The sequence below is a fragment of the Lithobates pipiens genome, unplaced genomic scaffold (assembly GCF_037356315.1).
Source record: "Lithobates pipiens isolate NorthernLeopardFrog02 unplaced genomic scaffold, aLitPip1_a1.2 Scaffold_8, whole genome shotgun sequence".
In the NCBI taxonomy this organism is placed as follows: domain Eukaryota; kingdom Metazoa; phylum Chordata; class Amphibia; order Anura; family Ranidae; genus Lithobates; species Lithobates pipiens.
Genome location: NW_027507903.1, coordinates 110,501,443 through 110,518,990, shown reverse-complemented (window position 1 = coordinate 110,518,990; position 17,548 = coordinate 110,501,443). Strand labels below are relative to the sequence as shown.

The 17,548-nt window shown below is 40.5% G+C and overlaps 1 protein-coding gene across 2 annotated transcripts in view; it reads right to left on the bottom strand.

The window, feature by feature from the left end:
* Nucleotides 1–6,435: 6,435 nt before the first annotated feature.
* LOC143963138 (nuclear receptor ROR-alpha) overlaps nt 6,436–17,548 on the bottom strand; it is a 676,682-nt gene continuing 665,569 nt past the window's right edge. For both annotated transcript variants that reach the window (XM_077472703.1, XM_077472704.1), the window contains 4 exons: nt 16,685–16,792; nt 12,364–12,474; nt 10,433–10,545; nt 6,436–7,236 (listed from right to left, as the gene is read on the bottom strand). In XM_077472703.1, coding sequence (XP_077328829.1) covers nt 7,072–7,236; nt 10,433–10,545; nt 12,364–12,474; nt 16,685–16,792 — 497 coding nt within the window. In that variant the 3' untranslated portion in view covers nt 6,436–7,071. The remainder of the gene's footprint in view (nt 7,237–10,432; nt 10,546–12,363; nt 12,475–16,684; nt 16,793–17,548) is intronic.

The following is a 17,548-nucleotide window of genomic DNA, read 5'->3' as shown; positions in this document are numbered from 1 at the left end:
AACATAACCTCTTATCTAATGATCAATGTCAAATATCAGTGACCACTTGAAAAAAAAATGTTACCTAAATAATACTTTGTAGTGAAAATTTGAAGCTTTCTGACTCCTATAGTAAAAGTAAAAAAGAAGGAGGAGAAGGCAAAGTATAGCACCACTTCTCAATGCCACCTCCTCTGTTCCACTACTACCTCTTTGCAGTAGTAGTAATACATTTGGGAACGTGGTGATCGAAACATATAATACTCGCAATAAAAGTAGGAAAAAAGGACAGTTCTGATAAGGAAGAAGCCCTGATCTCCTCCTTGTGTATTACACAAGTAGGCCGACTTTAGCAGAGGCTTGAGATGTTTGCAACGCAGATGAGAAATGCTTGTCCAAGCACAAGCAGGTATATTTGGGTCTATTATCCATGTAAAAATAATTTATAAACATCCTGATTAGGTTTTAAGTTTTCTTCTTTGAGCAGGGTTGAAAAAAAAAAAAAATGATATTTCCAAAATGAAAACACCTTCTATAGTTAATGAGCCATCCTTTCACTGCTGCATATTCATCCTCGCATTACAACCTAGAAAAAAAAACCTGCAACTTTACAATGTCTGTATACAACTAAGATATTTGGGCTATGGCACATTTAAGAAAATGAAACACTTTTTTTTTTTTGCATTTTTGTTTTTTTACCAGAGACAGAGTTCTTGAAAATACAAAGCTTACCTTTTGATTTTTTTTTTTTTGAATCCTTATAAAATTTGTACAATAATCGTTTTTTGTTTGTAACATTTTTTTTTCACATTACAAAAATCTGTTTTATCATTGTGACCACTAAACAAATCACATTTTTTATTGCAGGAATAGTTCAAGTGCCTTTAAATATTTATATAAGGGATAAAAAAATATACTTTTTTTTTTAATTATTATGCTTTTTTAAAGTGGTCCAAACATTGTATTAAATATTGTAATTATATCCATTACCCACTTTAATTACTATTAACACTTAAAGCAGCCAAAAACATACACACAAACACACACCTGTAATATTTGATTGAACATAGCTATTTGGGATTGTACAACAAAGCAATCAACACAAATGCCATTTATATATAGATTTGTTTTGTGTCATTGTGTCACCAAGTGAATTAAATTCAAAATGAACATCTTTTATTATCAGTTCTGTAAAATATGTGTCTAGCAAAGGTGGAAGCTGTAGCAATATAGCTCCACTGGGACCTGAGAACCAGGGCTCTATACATTTCTACAAAAAGCCACTATTTGTTGCCATTTGTTAACACTGTGAAGGAAATACAACTTTTATTCATAGCCAGCTTTAGCCAAGTGCAACTGGTGGTGCCCCATCCTACAGTGGGCAACAGCACCTAGATATTCAGCTTATTATAATATATACAGTAGACACTGAGTGCTACCCTTCATAAGTTCAGAATAGGCACCTACACCTTTTATTGGGGGGGGGGGGGGGGGGAGGAGGCGGTTGGGGTAGAAGAACAGGAGTCAATGTCAAAACTTCCTCTCTTCCTGCAGGTTATATAGGTACAAGCAAAATGCTATGTAAATAATATACTTTCAGCTTCAAAATGTCAGAACCAATAGGTGGGCACCATGGAACACACATGGGTAAGATTTACAAAAGCTGGAGAGTGCAAAATCTGGCGCAGCTCGGCATAGTAACCAATCAGCTTGCAGACTTTTTTTTGTCAAAGCCTAACCACTTGAAGACCAAGCCTGACATTTGTTGCTTACAAGTTAAAATCAGTATTTTTTTGCTAGAAAATGACTTGGAACCCCCAAATTTTATATATTTTAGCAGGGACTCTAGAGAATAAAATAGCGATCGTGCCAATATTTTATGTCGCACTGTATTTGGGCAGTAAAGTAAAGTTAGCCCAACATGTCATGCTTTAAAATTGTCCACGCTCGTGGAAGGGTGACAAACTACGGTACTTAGAAATCTCTATAGGCGATGCTTTAAATTTTTTTTTTACAGGTTACCCATTTAAAGAGTTAAGGAGGTTGATCACTTTTATTGTTGTCACAAGGAATAAGTCTATAAGACCCCAAACCCCTCCTCTGCACTTGAAAGCATTAAAAACGCCATGATTGGCATTTTTGAATATATTCAAAGTTTTAAAACTAGCGTCTTTAAGACTCCAGTAAACCAGAAGGGACGTTGCCTCCGGGTTACTACATCAGAGACCCGATCAAAGCAGATTCCGGCAGGACGGGAGAGCCCGGGCAGAACTGCGGAAGCGGGAATGTCCCCTGCCACTGCTTGAGATAAACGGTGAGGACTAAGCAGCCGCTTAAAAGTTATTAGAAGAAAGCCGACCATCGGCTATAAAAAGACGATAATGGGGTGATGCTTGAGGTTGCAGGTATTACTCCAGTACAACCACTTGAAGCAGGATGAAGCACATGATTTTGTGGCAAGTGGTTAATTGAACAAGTTGAAGTTGGAAGCCAATTTGCTACCATGCAGAGCTGCACCAGATTTTGCACTCCAGTTTTAGTAAATCAACCCGAGTGTTTTAGAAGTACTGAATTTGCCCTGCGGAAGGGAAGGAGATCTGCTCAGAGATTGCCACCTAGGAAATCCACCAACTTATGAAGGGTGATGAGCAGCGTTAGCAAAGCATGGCTGTCAACATTTGTGGCAATGGTTTAAAGGAGGGTGAGAGAATTAAAGTTAAAGTACTGCACAAGGCACCACAAAACCTAAGGCTGCAATTTAGTAAGGTCGGCTTTAGGCCCTCCTGCTTCTATGACTCCAGCTGTTGCTATACCAATCAGAAACTGTTACACAGCAGTTCTAGCAAAGACTTGCAGTGATATGATATGTGGCAATTACCACAAGGTAATGCTGGAGACTTTACTTAAGGGAAGTCAATGCATACCTAAAGTCCATCAAATTGGGTCCCATAACATTGTTTACCCAAGATTTTGGATTTCTTATGCTTTTGTGCTGCAGTATCTTGTGGCACTATAGAAATAATATGTAATAGGTCTCTACAGATTATTACAACAGGACACAGTATGCTGCTGGGGTTGCAGGAAAGAACCAAAGCAGCCACAGGAGAACACATTGGAGTGGATTTATTAAAACTGGAGAGTGCAAAATCTGGTGTAGCTCTGCATGGTAGCCAACTGGTTTCTAACTTCAGCTTGTTCATGTAAAGCAGAACTTTACCCATTAAAAATTAATGTGTGCTGGAAATTGCCTCCAGAATTGCTACTGTTTCTTCTTTCTGGAGGCTGCCATTTTGCTGAAGCCCATAGCCCCTGAACAGCAGTAAATGATGAAGTGGAACTAAACCCATTGGTAGTTACATTCCCGGAATGCCGGAGTTGCCAACTGTCCCATTTGCTTTTGTCCTCAACCAAACTGTCAAACCATCAAATAGCTGGTGTCATAACTGATCACATGTGCAGAACCATGGCAGTTACAGATCAAACCGAAGCAGCTTCTCTGGCTGTAAAAGGTTACGAGGGTTTAATTGCGCTTTAACGCTGTCAGCAAATCAGCCTCTGGAGACCTGGCAGTGCCTAAAGCTGGATTCACACCTATGCAGTTTTAGTGCTTTTTGCAGATTTGCGCTACACAAATGTTCCATAGGAAACAATGTTAAATGGACTGTAGTGCAAAGCTGCAAAATGCAAAAAGGACTAAAACTGCATAGCTGTGAATCCAACCTTAAAATTGAGAACTGAATATGTGCAGAGCAGGGTGAGACAGTGTATTACTGGATTTTAAACAGCATAGGCACTTATTTTTTATGTTTTACATACAGTGATGGATAAAAAAATAAAAATAAATAGTATTTGATCCCCTGCTGATTTTGTACCTTTGCACACTGCCAAATTATCAGTCTATCATTTTAATGGTAGGTTTATTTTTTACAGTGAGAAAAAAAAACACATTTCAAAAAAGTTATGAATTAATTTGCATTTTAAAGAGTGAAAACAGTATTTGACCACTTTGCAAAACATGACTTAGTACTTGATGGCAAATCAAGAGGTCAGACGTTTCTTGTAGTTGGCCACCAGGTTTGTACACATCTCAGGAGGAATTTTGTCCCACTCCTCTTTGCAGATCCTCTCAAAGTCATTAAGGTATTGAAGCCGACATTTGGTAAATCAAACCTTCAGCTCCCTCCACATATATTTTTATGGCATTAAGGTCTGGAGACTGGCTAGGCCACTCCAGGACCTTAATGTGCTTCTTCTTGAGATACTCCTTGTTGCCTTGGCCATGTGTTTTGGGTCATTGTCATGCTGGAAAACCCATCCACAACCCATGTTCAACGTCCTAGCTGAGGGAAGGAGGTTCTCACCTAAGATTTGACAGTACATGGCCCCGTCCATTGTCCCTTTGATGCAGTGAAGTTGTCCTGTCCCCTTAGCAGAAAAACACCCCCAAAGCATAATGTTTCCACCTCCATGTTTGATGGTGGAGATGGTGGGGGTCATAAGCAGTATTCTTCCTCCTCCAAATACGGCAATTTGTGTTGATGCCAAAGAGTTCGATTTTGGTCTCATCTGACTACAACACTTTCACCCAGGTCTCCTCTGAATCATTAAGATGTTTATTAGCAGACTTCAGATGAGCCTGTACATGTGATTTCTTGAGCAGGGGGGGCATTGCAGGCGCTGCAGAATTTCCGTCCTTCACAGCCTGGTGTGTTAGCAATTGTTTTCTTGGCGAATATGGTCCCAGCTGCCTTGAGATCATTGACAAGATTCTTCTGTGTACTTCTGGGCGGATTCCTCACCATTCTCATGATCATTGAAACTCCATGAGATGAGATCTTGCATGGGGCCCCAGAACGAGGGAGACTGACAGGTATTTTGTGATTCTTCCATTTGCGAATAATCGCACCAACTGTTGTCACCCTCTCACCAAGCTGTTTGGCGATGGCCTTGTAGCCCATTCCAGCCTTGTACAGGTCTACAGCCTTGCCCCTGACATCCTTGGACAGCTCTTAGGTCTTGGCCATGGCGCAGAGATTAGAATCTGATTGATTGCTTCTGTTGACCGGCGTCTTTTATACAGGTAACAAGCGGAGATTAGGAGCACTCCCTTTAAGGCGCCTGGGAGCCAGAAATCTTGCTGATTGATAGGGGATCAAATATAAATTTTTTACGCATTAAAATGTAAATCAATTTTTTTTTTTATGTGTTTTTCTGAATATTTCTATTCGGTCCCTCACTGTTAAAATAAACCTACCATTAAAAATTATAGAATGATCATTTGTCAGTGGGCAAATGTACAGAATCAGCAGGGGATCAATACAATTTTTTCCCTCATTGTAGCTATACCTGCAAAAGGGGTCAGCCTGAAGTCATCTAAGCCCTTGTACACACGGTCGGAGAATCTGTCCTATCGGACCGTGTTGTCGGATAATCCGACTGTGTGTGGTATGCATCGGACTGATTCCGTCGGAATATCCGTCGGACCCAATTTTCCAACATGTTGGAAATATTTCCCGACCAACTGGTTCGATCGGACACACTCCGATCATGTGTAGAGAATTTTGATCGGACCAAGTGCCACGCATGCTCAGATCAAATTCCTACATCCAAGCTATTGGCTACTAGCCTGAATGTAGTCTCATCATAACGAAATTACGTCATCACGTTCTGAAAGATCGGATTTTTTCGACAACTTAGTCCGACCGTGTGTATGCAACAGTTTCGGACAAGATCCGACGGGCAAAATCCAACGGATTTGGTTGTGGAAATCTCTGACCCTGTGTACAGGGGCTAACAGGACTTAATTTTCTGAATAAAGATCAACTTTAAGCTTTGACAAAAAAAACCTGGAAGCAGATTGGTTTCTATGCAGAGCTGTACCAGATGTGGAATCTCTAGTTTTAGTAAATCAACCCAATTATCAGACACCTTTAGAAGTAGCAGCAGAGCACAGAGCAATGTTTCAACACACCACCTGCCAGAAAGTGGAGCATGCCTCTTCTTTTTTAGAGTACTTTCAGATTTGTTTCTCTGAGCAAGTGACGAGGTCGCTTTAATATTCTCTCTCAGAATCATAAGCTGAAATTTTAAATAACATTTTTGTTACAGTATAATGATGTAAGAGCCTTCTGAAAATGGATTTCAAAGAAAAGGGAACATACAAGAAAATGTATTTGTGACAGAGAAAGACCTGATCTAATAAAAAAAAAGAAAAAAAGAAGAGGAGTATGATGCAGGAAGACACCTGGTGACACAATGTGACAAAGAGGACAATGGCGAATGTGCTTTGTCTATTCCGCTGCAGTACGCCAAACATCAATTACTCTTGTATGCCTCCAAACAAGTACGACTGCTCTCCGTTCTCATTGACGCAGGAGTTATTTCAACCCCATTCAGTACCAGATTTATGGGAACGGTAAAGCAACTACCTGGACAAGCATCCCCCCCCCCCCCCCACCCGACTCTCACAAAAACAGCAGCAGCAACTACCCCAACACCCTCTTAATAATCTATTGCTTTTACACTAAGTCGCAAATTCCTGATGTGTACATGAAAATACATTAAAAAAAAACAAACATAAAACACATTTCACTAAACAAATGGAAAAAAGCAGTAGGAATTAATAAAAAGGTGCAAACAAAAAAAAAAAAAAAAAAAAAGTGCCACACGGAAACAGACCAGAATAAGTCTACAGCTGGGCCCTACGCTTTAAACAATATCTCTGTAGCCATATAAAGGTTCATGCCCACATACCCTGTAATACATATATATTTATATATAAATATTATTTTGCTTGTATTGCTAGAGACATTAGAAGTCTCATGGTTAAAATGCAGGTGTGGTTTTTTTTCTCACCAGCCTGCTCTGCAGTTGGTCCTTAAAATTCTCTCCTTTACCTCTTGTAAACAATAACCCTGGGGGGGTGAGAGGTCAAGGACAAATGTCTGTGCATGTCACCACTCTCCTCCTGCACCCAGGTTTGCGTAAAGTGTCTTGGTTCCTCTATCCAATGTATAAATGCACACGTGTGTGCACGGCTGGATTCTTATGAAGCGGTCGCTTGTTCCAGGTATGAACAGTAAGTGGGCTGTTCTATCCCTCCAGTTGCATGGCTGGCTCATATTCAGAGGTAAAGAGTTCCTTGTAGAGGGGAGGGAAGTGGTGTCTCACAATGTCTGGATATATTGCTTTAAACGCCATGAGTTTCTCCGTGTGACGACTACACAACGCACGTAGCGTGGAGACTTTGCATATTAACTGAAAAGAAACAAGGACTTGCATTATAAAGTAAAAATCACAAACAATACAGAGACACAAACATGGATAGTTCCAGTGACTGTTCAAGTAGCTACATATGACCCTATATAGCAGTGTTTCTCAACTCCAGTCCTCAAGGAAACCTAACAGGTCATGTTTTCAGGATTTCCTTCAGATGAAACAGCTGTGGTAATTACAAAGGCAGTGAAACTGATCAAATCACCTGTGCAAAATAATGGATAGCCCAAAAACATGATCTGTTGGGGCGCCTTCCGGACTGGAGAAACACTGCTATATAGAACTAGCCAATGCGGATATACTAATGGCCTGGTTATATGGAGAACCTGCCAAACTGATCAACTCTATTAAATGGAAATCTGTCACAATAGCCATATGGGAGCTGCTACTCTATATGGCTGTTTATAGACTTCAGACCCTCTCAGCTTCTAGTGTATGGTCATTGGTTGCTGTACATCCTTTTCCAAAACCATGGCCATTGTTATATAGAGTTGGCCCCTTCTTTGTGCCTATGACAGCCTCCACTCTTTGCATGGAACGTTGTGACTATTTAGCTAAAATAGCATTTGCGATGTCCGGGATTGACTCACAGTGGCCATTCCAATTCATCATAATGATGTTTAGTTGGCCTGAGGTCAGGTCTCTGTGCAAGCCACTCCACAACTACCTCATGACACTATGGGGTTGATTTACTAAAACTAGAGTGCGCAAAATCTGGTGCAGCTCTGCATAAAAACCAATCAGCTTCCAGTTTTTTTTTTTTTTTTTGGTCAAAGCTTAATTGAACAAGCTGAAGTTAGAAGCCGATTGGCTACCATGCACAATTTCACCAGATTTAGCACTCTCCAGTTTTAGTAAATCAACCTCTATGCCTTTATGGAGTTGGATTTGTGCATCCCAGCTCAGTAATTTGAGATTAGAATATATTTCTGACTTGTTTCTAATGATGCTTTAGAGACTGCATTATGTTCTCTTAGGTATTTTGTGAGTTAATAATCAAGAATAATTATGCATGTCAGGTGTCCCAACAATTTACTTGCAGCGGTGCTAGCTCATGTCAGCAACCAACTAGGTAAGCAAGGTTAAATATAGTAGTGCCATGATATATTAATGAAATACACCATATTCCTAGCTTGAAAAATTTTCTTTAAAAAGTTTGTCTAAGGTGCTGGTTTACCAAAAGTCTCTTCTAAGCTTTTAGCAGAGCCAAATCATGCTGCAATGGAGTGGGAATTGCTGGCTCTCCATTCCACAACCTTGGCCATCTGTAGCAATATTTCAGACACGCTTGGACTTAAATATGCACACAAAATCTACTCAGATACTTTAGGCAAATGAGTTCTGTGACATCTCTAAAGCCACATATATATCTATTAGCCCTTGTACACACGGTCGGACATTCCGACAACAAAATCCGTCGGATTTTGTCCGACAGGTTTAGTCTGAAACTGGTGTTGCATACACACGGTCGGACAAAGTTTTCGCAATATCCGATCGTTCGTAAAGTGATGACGCTATTTCGTTACGACGGGACTACGTTCAGGCTAGTAGCCAATAGCTTTGGTCTTGCAATTTGATCTGAGCATGCGTGGCACTTTGTCCGATCGGAATTCTCTACAATCGGACAAAGTCCGATCGGATCATGTTTTCGGCAAATTTTATAGCCCACCTCTAAAACTTTGTCGGTCAGATATTCGGGACGGAAACAGTCCGATGGAGCCCACACACGGTCGGATTATCCGACAACACGGTCCGATCTTACGTTTTCCGTCGGAATGTCCGACTGTGTGTACAAGGGCTTATGGATGCATGTAGTAAACATGCACGTGAACAAAAAGGTAAATATTGTCAAAATGCATGCTGCCACAAGCCTTTAAATTTCTTTGAAAATGTATCGTTCTTACACATGCTTTGATTGTCAAGATGGATTTATTTGTTTTTTTATACATATATTAATATGTATGCATCAATAAAACAAGTAAAAAAAAAAAATTAAATAAAAAAAAAAAAACAAACACAACCCATACATGTGAACTCTGAATACACTAAAGTTCATCTGCCTCATAAGAAATCACTACAAGAGCACAGTGTATCTCCTTTATATAGTATGGTAGACTTCTGGGGATTCCCGTGAAAACAGTTTAGGAACAACTAAGGTTCCAAAGTCAGACATTTGAAACAATTTTTTTTTCCCCATCTTCGCTATCCTGTACCGGTGACAACCATCCCCCGCTATGTAAAAAGGATTCCCCTGTTGCACACTGTCGCTCAACATGACTCGTGTGGTATTCCTATTTGGAAAACATGTTCAACTGTCCAAAAAAGGCAACAGTATCACCTCCTGAATGTCTGTTAGCATCTCCTCCTGTGCTGACCCCAAAAAAGCATTCTACCACAGGTTGCTTTTCAGAGACCAACACAGGGGTGCAAGCAAACCCCTACATACTTGCTCCACAAATGAGCTCTTGAGTGCCCATTGACGCCACAAAAAACATGCTCAAGATGCGTCTCTGCATGTGAGTTTTTAGCGCATTTTTGATGTGTCCTGGTGCACTTTTGATGCATTTCCAGATGCATTCTAGGGGCGTTTCTTTTTTTTCACTGTACTGGGGTCAGGTGCATTTTTAATGCATTATTGATGCTTTTTACTACATTCCAGTACAGTTTTGTGCAAGAAAAAAGCAGCATGTGGTACTTGTCTTTCTGGAACTGAAACACACTGGCATGCATTGTGCTGGTGTGAACTATGCCATCGGAACCCATATAATCTCCTTTCCATGTGTTTTTTTTTTTTTTCTGCATCAAAAGTACTGCATTGCATGTGGTGTGAACTGGCCCTGAAAGTGGAAATAACCCATCAAATTAACGGTTTCCCAAAACAGTTACATTTAAGGCATGACGTGAATTAATAACCGTTGCTTGTGAACTAAACTGAACTGTCAAGCCATCAAATAGCTGGTGTCATAACTAACCTAACAAGGCAGCTTCCTGGGCTGTAAAGGATAGGAAAGTTTAGTTCCACTTTACCTTTTGAGCTTATTCAATAAAAAATAATATTTCAGGGGACCAAAGTGCAGCGATTACAATACCCGCTCTCGTCCCAGTCTGATTTGAGTAATGTGAATTCTGGTCAGTTGTTAGGTTTACTGAATAAGCCTGCTGAAGGATGTGGCCTTACCTTGGTTAGAATTCCATCATCACGATGGTTCTTTTGAAGAACATGCTGCAGTGTGAGCTGGATTTTCTGCTGGAGTTTCTCAATCTTCAGTTTCTCCTGTAGCCATGATCGATCTTAAAAAAAGTGGCATCATAAAAAAATTATTATTTGGCATAGAGTATGGACTAAAATATACCACTGCTCAGCCCTCAGCCATGTGGCAGTGACAAGGACAAAAATATGTTAGTCAAGTAACAAACACATACTTCTCTTGTAAGTCACAGGGGTGCACATATTTCTGCTCTCCTATAACCCAGGCTATCGGCCACTCCAGGCTCTGGAAGAATCCCGACCATATTGTCTGGATCCACCCAGCTCCCTGGTTGACAGCTAGCTCCAGGCCTCGGTGCATGGATGAGCACAGAGGTGAGCATATATGTTTGCTAATGGCAGCTTGTAAATACAGAAATCAATTACCTCTTGATGCTCCTTATATTGCATAAGCCCAATAGAGGCTAGTAATCCACTATCTCAATGCAATGAACTGTGCCAATTATCATTTGCATCTAAAATGAACAGAAGATGATCCCAGTATTATTTCTGAACCACTATATTGTACATATATGCACAAGTTAAAAAGCAAATGGTTCTGTACAGCAACTTCACATCAGCAAGGAGCTGGGTAGACACAGATGCTGCATGGCTTACCAAGATGACCAATATTAACCACTTGCCGACAGGGCACATTCACCCCCTTCCTGCCCAGGCCAATTTTGAGCTTTCAGCGCTGTCGCACTTTGAAGTGACAACTGCGCGTTCATGCAACACTGTAACCATGTGATATTTTTATAATTTTCTTCACACAAAGAGCTTTGTTTACTAAAAGAAAAATATATTTTTTTTGAAAATTTTGAAATAAATAAAAGTTTATTAGTTTCGGTCAGTAAATTTTCTAAATCAGTAATTCTCCTTCACTGATGAGCACTGATAGGTGGCACTGGTGGGCACTGATTGGCAGCAATGATGGCATCACTGGTAGCCAGCCCTAACTGGCATCACTGATGGGTACCGATTGCTGGCACATTATTGTAATCAGGGCACTGGATGATCAGTGCCCCAATTACGTCTTTATGTCCCCTGGGGGAGATGCTGCTGATTGGCTCTCCTTGCCACACACTGTCACTGTGAGGTGATGAGAGCCGATTAACAGCATCTCCGTGTTTGCATATGACTGGTTGTGATTGGACACAGCCGATCACATGGTTAAAGAACCGCGGCTCTTTACAGAGATCAGGGTCACGCCATGCCCTAGCAACATGGCGAGGCCACGATCGCCGCGCTGCAAGCCTCCATGGGCGCACAAGAGCGACCGTTCTAGGACGACGTTATATGATTGAGAGCCACACGGCCCCTCCATTTGATGGTGGGCGGGTGGCAATCGGTTAAAGCATCATGGCACAGACACAGAGGGGGCTGATTTACTAAAACTGTAGAGAGCAAAATCTGGTGCAGCTGTGCGTGGTAGTCAGATTCTAACTTCGGCTCGTTCAATTAGGCTTTGACAAAAAAGCCTGGAAGCCGACTAGTTTCTATGCAAAGCTTAAAAAAAAAAAAAAAAAAGTATTCTATTCATGTATTTTTTAACTCATAAAAGTCCCTTCTATTGCTCTCAATCTCCTCCAAATCTCCAAAATCTATTTTTTGTCTGCTGTGATCCAATTTCCCATTACAGGGTGGCTATGTTCAATTTCCATGGTCCCAATGTACGTATGTAGGAACATAGCCACCCCCTCCCTTGAAGTGTACATGACCACAATGCACTGCCCATTTCAAAACAGAAGAGAGGGGAGGAAAAAAGAGAGGGCTGGGAGCTCACAAAAGAGGTTATCCTTTTTTTGCCAATTTAGCCCTATTCCGGTCTATTTTCTGTGCACTTTTATTAACATCCTCACCTCCTGACATGAGCACAAAGGCAGAAAACAGAGCGATCTCATCCTCCGTCAAATGCAGAGAACACAAGCTTTTACCAAACTCGAATACGAAGCTCATGAAATCTTCACAACCTAAAAAAGAGACGCGATAATAAACACAAAGCCACATGAACAAAAAGCAATATACCAAACAGGGTTACACTTTTAAATTAGGCTGTGAAAAGTTTTAGTATATGTAAACCCTTATAGTAGACTTCTCTTACTTGCTCACTTTTGATCTGTTAAAAATTGTTAATTAAAGCCATTATTATATCTTTTTTTTTTTTTTTTTTTTAAGTGCACAAAAGATCTGTTGATTCTCTTAGGAATCTTGTGAGTTGATAAAATCCTTTTTCTTTTTGGACTCCAACTACCTCTGTACCGGGCAATAACATTTCTTTGCTAAAAAATTACCCCCAAACATTCTATATATTTTTTTTTAGCAGAGGTCCTACTGAATAACATTTATTTAACAATGTTTTTATGTCGCACAGAATTTGCGCTGCGGTTTGTCAAATGCAATTTTTTTGGGGGGGAAAAAAATACACTTTAATGAATTTTATTGCACACAAACACAATAGAATGCCCAATTTTTTAATAAAAATGTAAAAGATGAGGTTCTGAGTAAATAGATACCTAACACGTCATGCTTTAAAAAATTGTGTATGCCGTAGAATGGCGCCAAACTACTGTACTTAAAATTCTCCATAGGTGACCATTTAAATATTTTTACAGGTTACCAGTTTAGAGTACAGAGGGCGTCTGGCACTAGAATTATTGCTCTCACTCCAATGTTTTGCGACGATACCTCACATGTGTGGCGTGATTACCATTTACATATGCGTGCTTAAAATGATTTATATGGTATTTCCCTAATCCTGGGATAGGTTGATTCCAATATATTGGACTCAAAGTAAATTGTTGCAGTTTTAAGATCTCTTTTCATCGCACAAAAACGAATTGCTTTACAAATCCATCAGTAGATGAGTGGAAATCCAAAGTGAATATATTTAGTTTAAGAAACATGTGTACCTCTCGCAATGCTCTACATGTTCTACATACGTTTGCTGCAATATGGTCTATTTGGATAGATGCGATGGGCCTGTCTGTTACTCTTTGTTGAGAATGTTGCTTTCACTATCTAACTCTGTTCATTCTATCTCCAACTTAATGGCAGTGTAGGTTCCTGTACACGTGTCTCCCCATAGCCCAAAACAGATGTGATGGCAATGTGAGGTTCTGTTTATTTTATTTGCCCCCCCCATTTTCCCCTCTTCCATGGGATAGGAGGTTTCCGATGAATATGTATACAAACATGTTTTTTTCTATTTGCTTGTATTTTGTATTTATCATATATGTTTGTTGATACTAGGTAGTCAAGTCAGATGTTGAGACTAAAGCCCTGAAGAAGCGGCCCTGACCGCGCAACGTGTAGGTGATTTCCACTGACTATTATATTTTATTTTGTCTTTATACATTCTGGGCTATATGATGCCCTTATGATGTGATACGTCTATTTTTAACAGTTTGTAATAAAGATATGACTTTATATAGTTTGCTTATCAACACCCTTATTTTTACCCTTACCTGTCTTAAAGAGTTTGTAACCCATAAAAGATAAATAAAACATGGATCCTGTTCCTTTAAAACATGTTATACAGCACAGCGCCTGTGCAGTGTAATTTGGCCCCATCACCTAAAATACAGTATCTCACAAAAGTGAGTACACCACACCACATTTTTGTAAATATTGTATTATCTGTTCATGTGACAACACTGAAGAAATTACACTTTGCTACAATGTAAAGTAGTGAGTGTACAGCATGTATAACAGTGTATGTGCTGTCCCCTTAAAATAACTCAATAGACAGCCATTAATGTCTAAACTGCTGGCAACAAAATTGAGTACTCCCCTTAGTGAAAATGTCCAAATTGGGCCCAACTAGCCATCCCCCCATGCGACTCGTTCGTGTTACTAGGTCTCAGGTGTGAATGGGGAGCAGGTGTGTTAAATTTGGGGTCATCGCTCTCACTCTCATACCGATCACTGGAAGTTCAACATGGCACCTCATGGCACTCTATGTCCACGGGCATACCCGCGATCATCTCACGGCGAGGAAGAACAGGGAGACGCTAATGTAAACAAGCATCTCCCCATCCTGCCTAGTGACACTGTCACTGATCAGCTCTCCCCATCATCGGGAGCGCTGATCAGTGACGTGTCACACACAGCCCCTCCCCCTTCACAGTTAGAATCACTCCTTAGGACACACTTAACCCCTACAGCACCACCTAATGTCAAAATTGTCGCTATTTTTGGGTTTATAGCACAAAAAATAAAAACCGCAGAGGTAATCAAATATCACCAAAAGAAAGCTCTATTTGTAGGGGGAAAAAAAGGACGTCAATTTTGTTTGGGAGCCACGTCGCACAGCTGCGCAATTGTCAGTTAAAGCAACGCAGTGCCGAATCGCAAAAAGTGCTCTGATCAGGAAGGGAGTAAATTCTTCCGGGGCTGAAGTGGTTAACAGGACAGGTTCCACTCAAAACAAGTCTCACCATGGTCGACCAAAGAAGTGGAGTGCAAAGCTCAGCGTCATATCCAGAGGTTGTTTTTGGGTGATAGACATGTGAGTGTTGTCAGCATTGCTGCAGAGGTTGGGGGGGGGGGGGGTCAGTGCTCAGACCATACGCAGCACACTGGATCAAATTGGTCTGCATGGCTGTCCTCCCAGAAGGAAGTCCCTTCTAAAGATGATGCACAAGAAAGTCCACAAACAGTTTGCTGAAGACAAGCAGACTAAGAACATGGACTACTGGAACCATGTTCTGTGGTCTGATGAGACCAAGACAAGCTTATTTGGTTCAGATGGTGTCAAGCGTGTGTGGCGGCAACCAGGTGAGGAGTACAAAGACAAGTGTGTTTTGCCTACAGTCAAGCATGGTGGTGGGAGTGTCATGGTCTGGGGCTGCATGAGTGCTGCCGGCACTGGGGAGATACAGTTCATTGAAGGAACTATGAATGCCAACATGTACTGTGACATACTGAAGCAGAGCATGATCCCCTCCCTTCGGAGATGAAGGGCAGCATTCCAACATGATAATGACCCCAAACACACCTCCAAGACGACCACTGCCTTGCTAAAGAAGCTCAGGGTAAAGGTGACGGACTGACCAAGCATGTCTCCAGACCTAAACCCTATTGAGCATCTGTGGGGCACCCTCAAATGGAAGGTGGAGGTCTCTAACATCCACCTGCTCCGTGAGGTTGTCATGGAGGAGTGGAAGAGGACTCCAGTGGCAACCTGTGAAGCTCTGGTGAACTCCAAGCCCAAGAGGGTTAAGGCAGTGCTGTAAAATAATGGTGGTAACACAAAATATTGACACTTTGGACCCAATTTGGATATTTTCACATAGGGGTGTACTAACTTTTGTTGCCAGCGGTTTAGAGATGGATTAATGGCTGTGTGTTGCATTATTTTGAGGGGACAGCACATTTTACGCTGTTATACAAGCTGTACACTCACTACTTTACATTGTAGCAAAGTGCAATTTCTTCAGTGTTGTCACATGAAGATATATAATAAAACATTTACAAAAACGTGAGGGGTGTACTCACTTTTGTGAGATAATGTAGCTGGCTGATCCTGCCCCCTCTAAACTGACCACCGTTTATCATGGCTGCTGATCTTTGACACCGTGGTCAGTTTCCTTCCCTTTGTCATCTGCAGCTCTCCTCTGTCATTCGCCAGAAAAATATACTGCCTAATACCGTATTTCAGAGCGCCGCTTGACACTCACGTGACTGCGGCCGGTCTCCTCTCCTTCCGACTGACGTCAGCAGCTGTCAGAGCAACGCTCTGAAATAAGGTATTAGGCAGCATATTTTTTTATAAATCACATACACCGGGGAACATCATGTTAGGGAACACAGGGAGCTATAGTAAGAAAAAAAAAAAAAAAGTGGCTTTACAACCAAATATTTCCAAAAAGTCCAGCACTTGGGGATGAACTACACTGAGATAACCTCACAGCATGCAGGCTCAGGATAACCAGTAATAGTGACTGCTACAATATCAGTATAAACATAAAATTTATTAAAATAAAATGAGTTTATATGACCCTAAGTTTTATCAATACCAAAAATATTTTAAAATGTGTGACCGCAGTCCTTTTTTTTTACTTGTTATATTGTGAAATTGTTGCATGCTCCATACTACCTTGGACACCTAACACAAAGCAGAAAGGCCCACTGGCAAACATGACATGGGACATATATCATTGCGTATTATGAAATACTTGCCAAGTGACTTGAAGACTTCTATGCCTGCATATTTGCCATCAAAATATACTGTGTTGTTTTGTGAATCAAAGGCACGACACATTCTGATGAAAACGACTTCTAAGGAACCTGCAGGAGTAGAAAGATATAAAATAATGGAGCACATTGCAATGCAAGTTGGGTTAATGTGACACATTGTTAATAATTATATTATATTATATTTTATATATATATATTATATATCTTTTTACCTATTTTGTTACATTACAGGCTTTAGTTATTTTTTTTTAATCTGAATTATATGTGATGGATCAGAACACAATAGTCTAAGTTGGTGAAGTAAAATTAGAAAAAAATTGTATACATAAATATAAAATCTAAATATAAAAAGATTTGAGGTTAGGATGGAGGTTCGCCTTTCAGCAGGACAATGACCCCAAACACACTGCTAAAGCAACACTTTAGTGGTTTACGGGGAAACATGAAAATGTGTTGGAATGGCCTGGTCAAAGCCCAGACCCCAATCCAATAGAAAATCTGTGGTCAGACTTAAAGATAGATTTTCACAAGCGCAAACCATCCAACTTGAAGGAGCTGGAGCAGTTTTGCAACGAGGAATGGGCAAAAAACTCAGTGGTAAGATGTGGCAAGCTGACAAGAGATGTATTCAAAGCGACTTGGAGTTGTGACAGCCGCAAAAGGTGGCTCTACAAAGGGGGGTGAATAATTATACACATTGAACTTTTCTGTTATTTTGTAATATTTGTTGTTTGCTTCACAATAAAAAAAAAAAAAAAGAAAAAAGAAGAATCATCTTTAAAGTTGTGGGCATGTTCTGTAAATTAAATGATGCAAATCCTCAAACAATCCATGTTAATTCCAGGT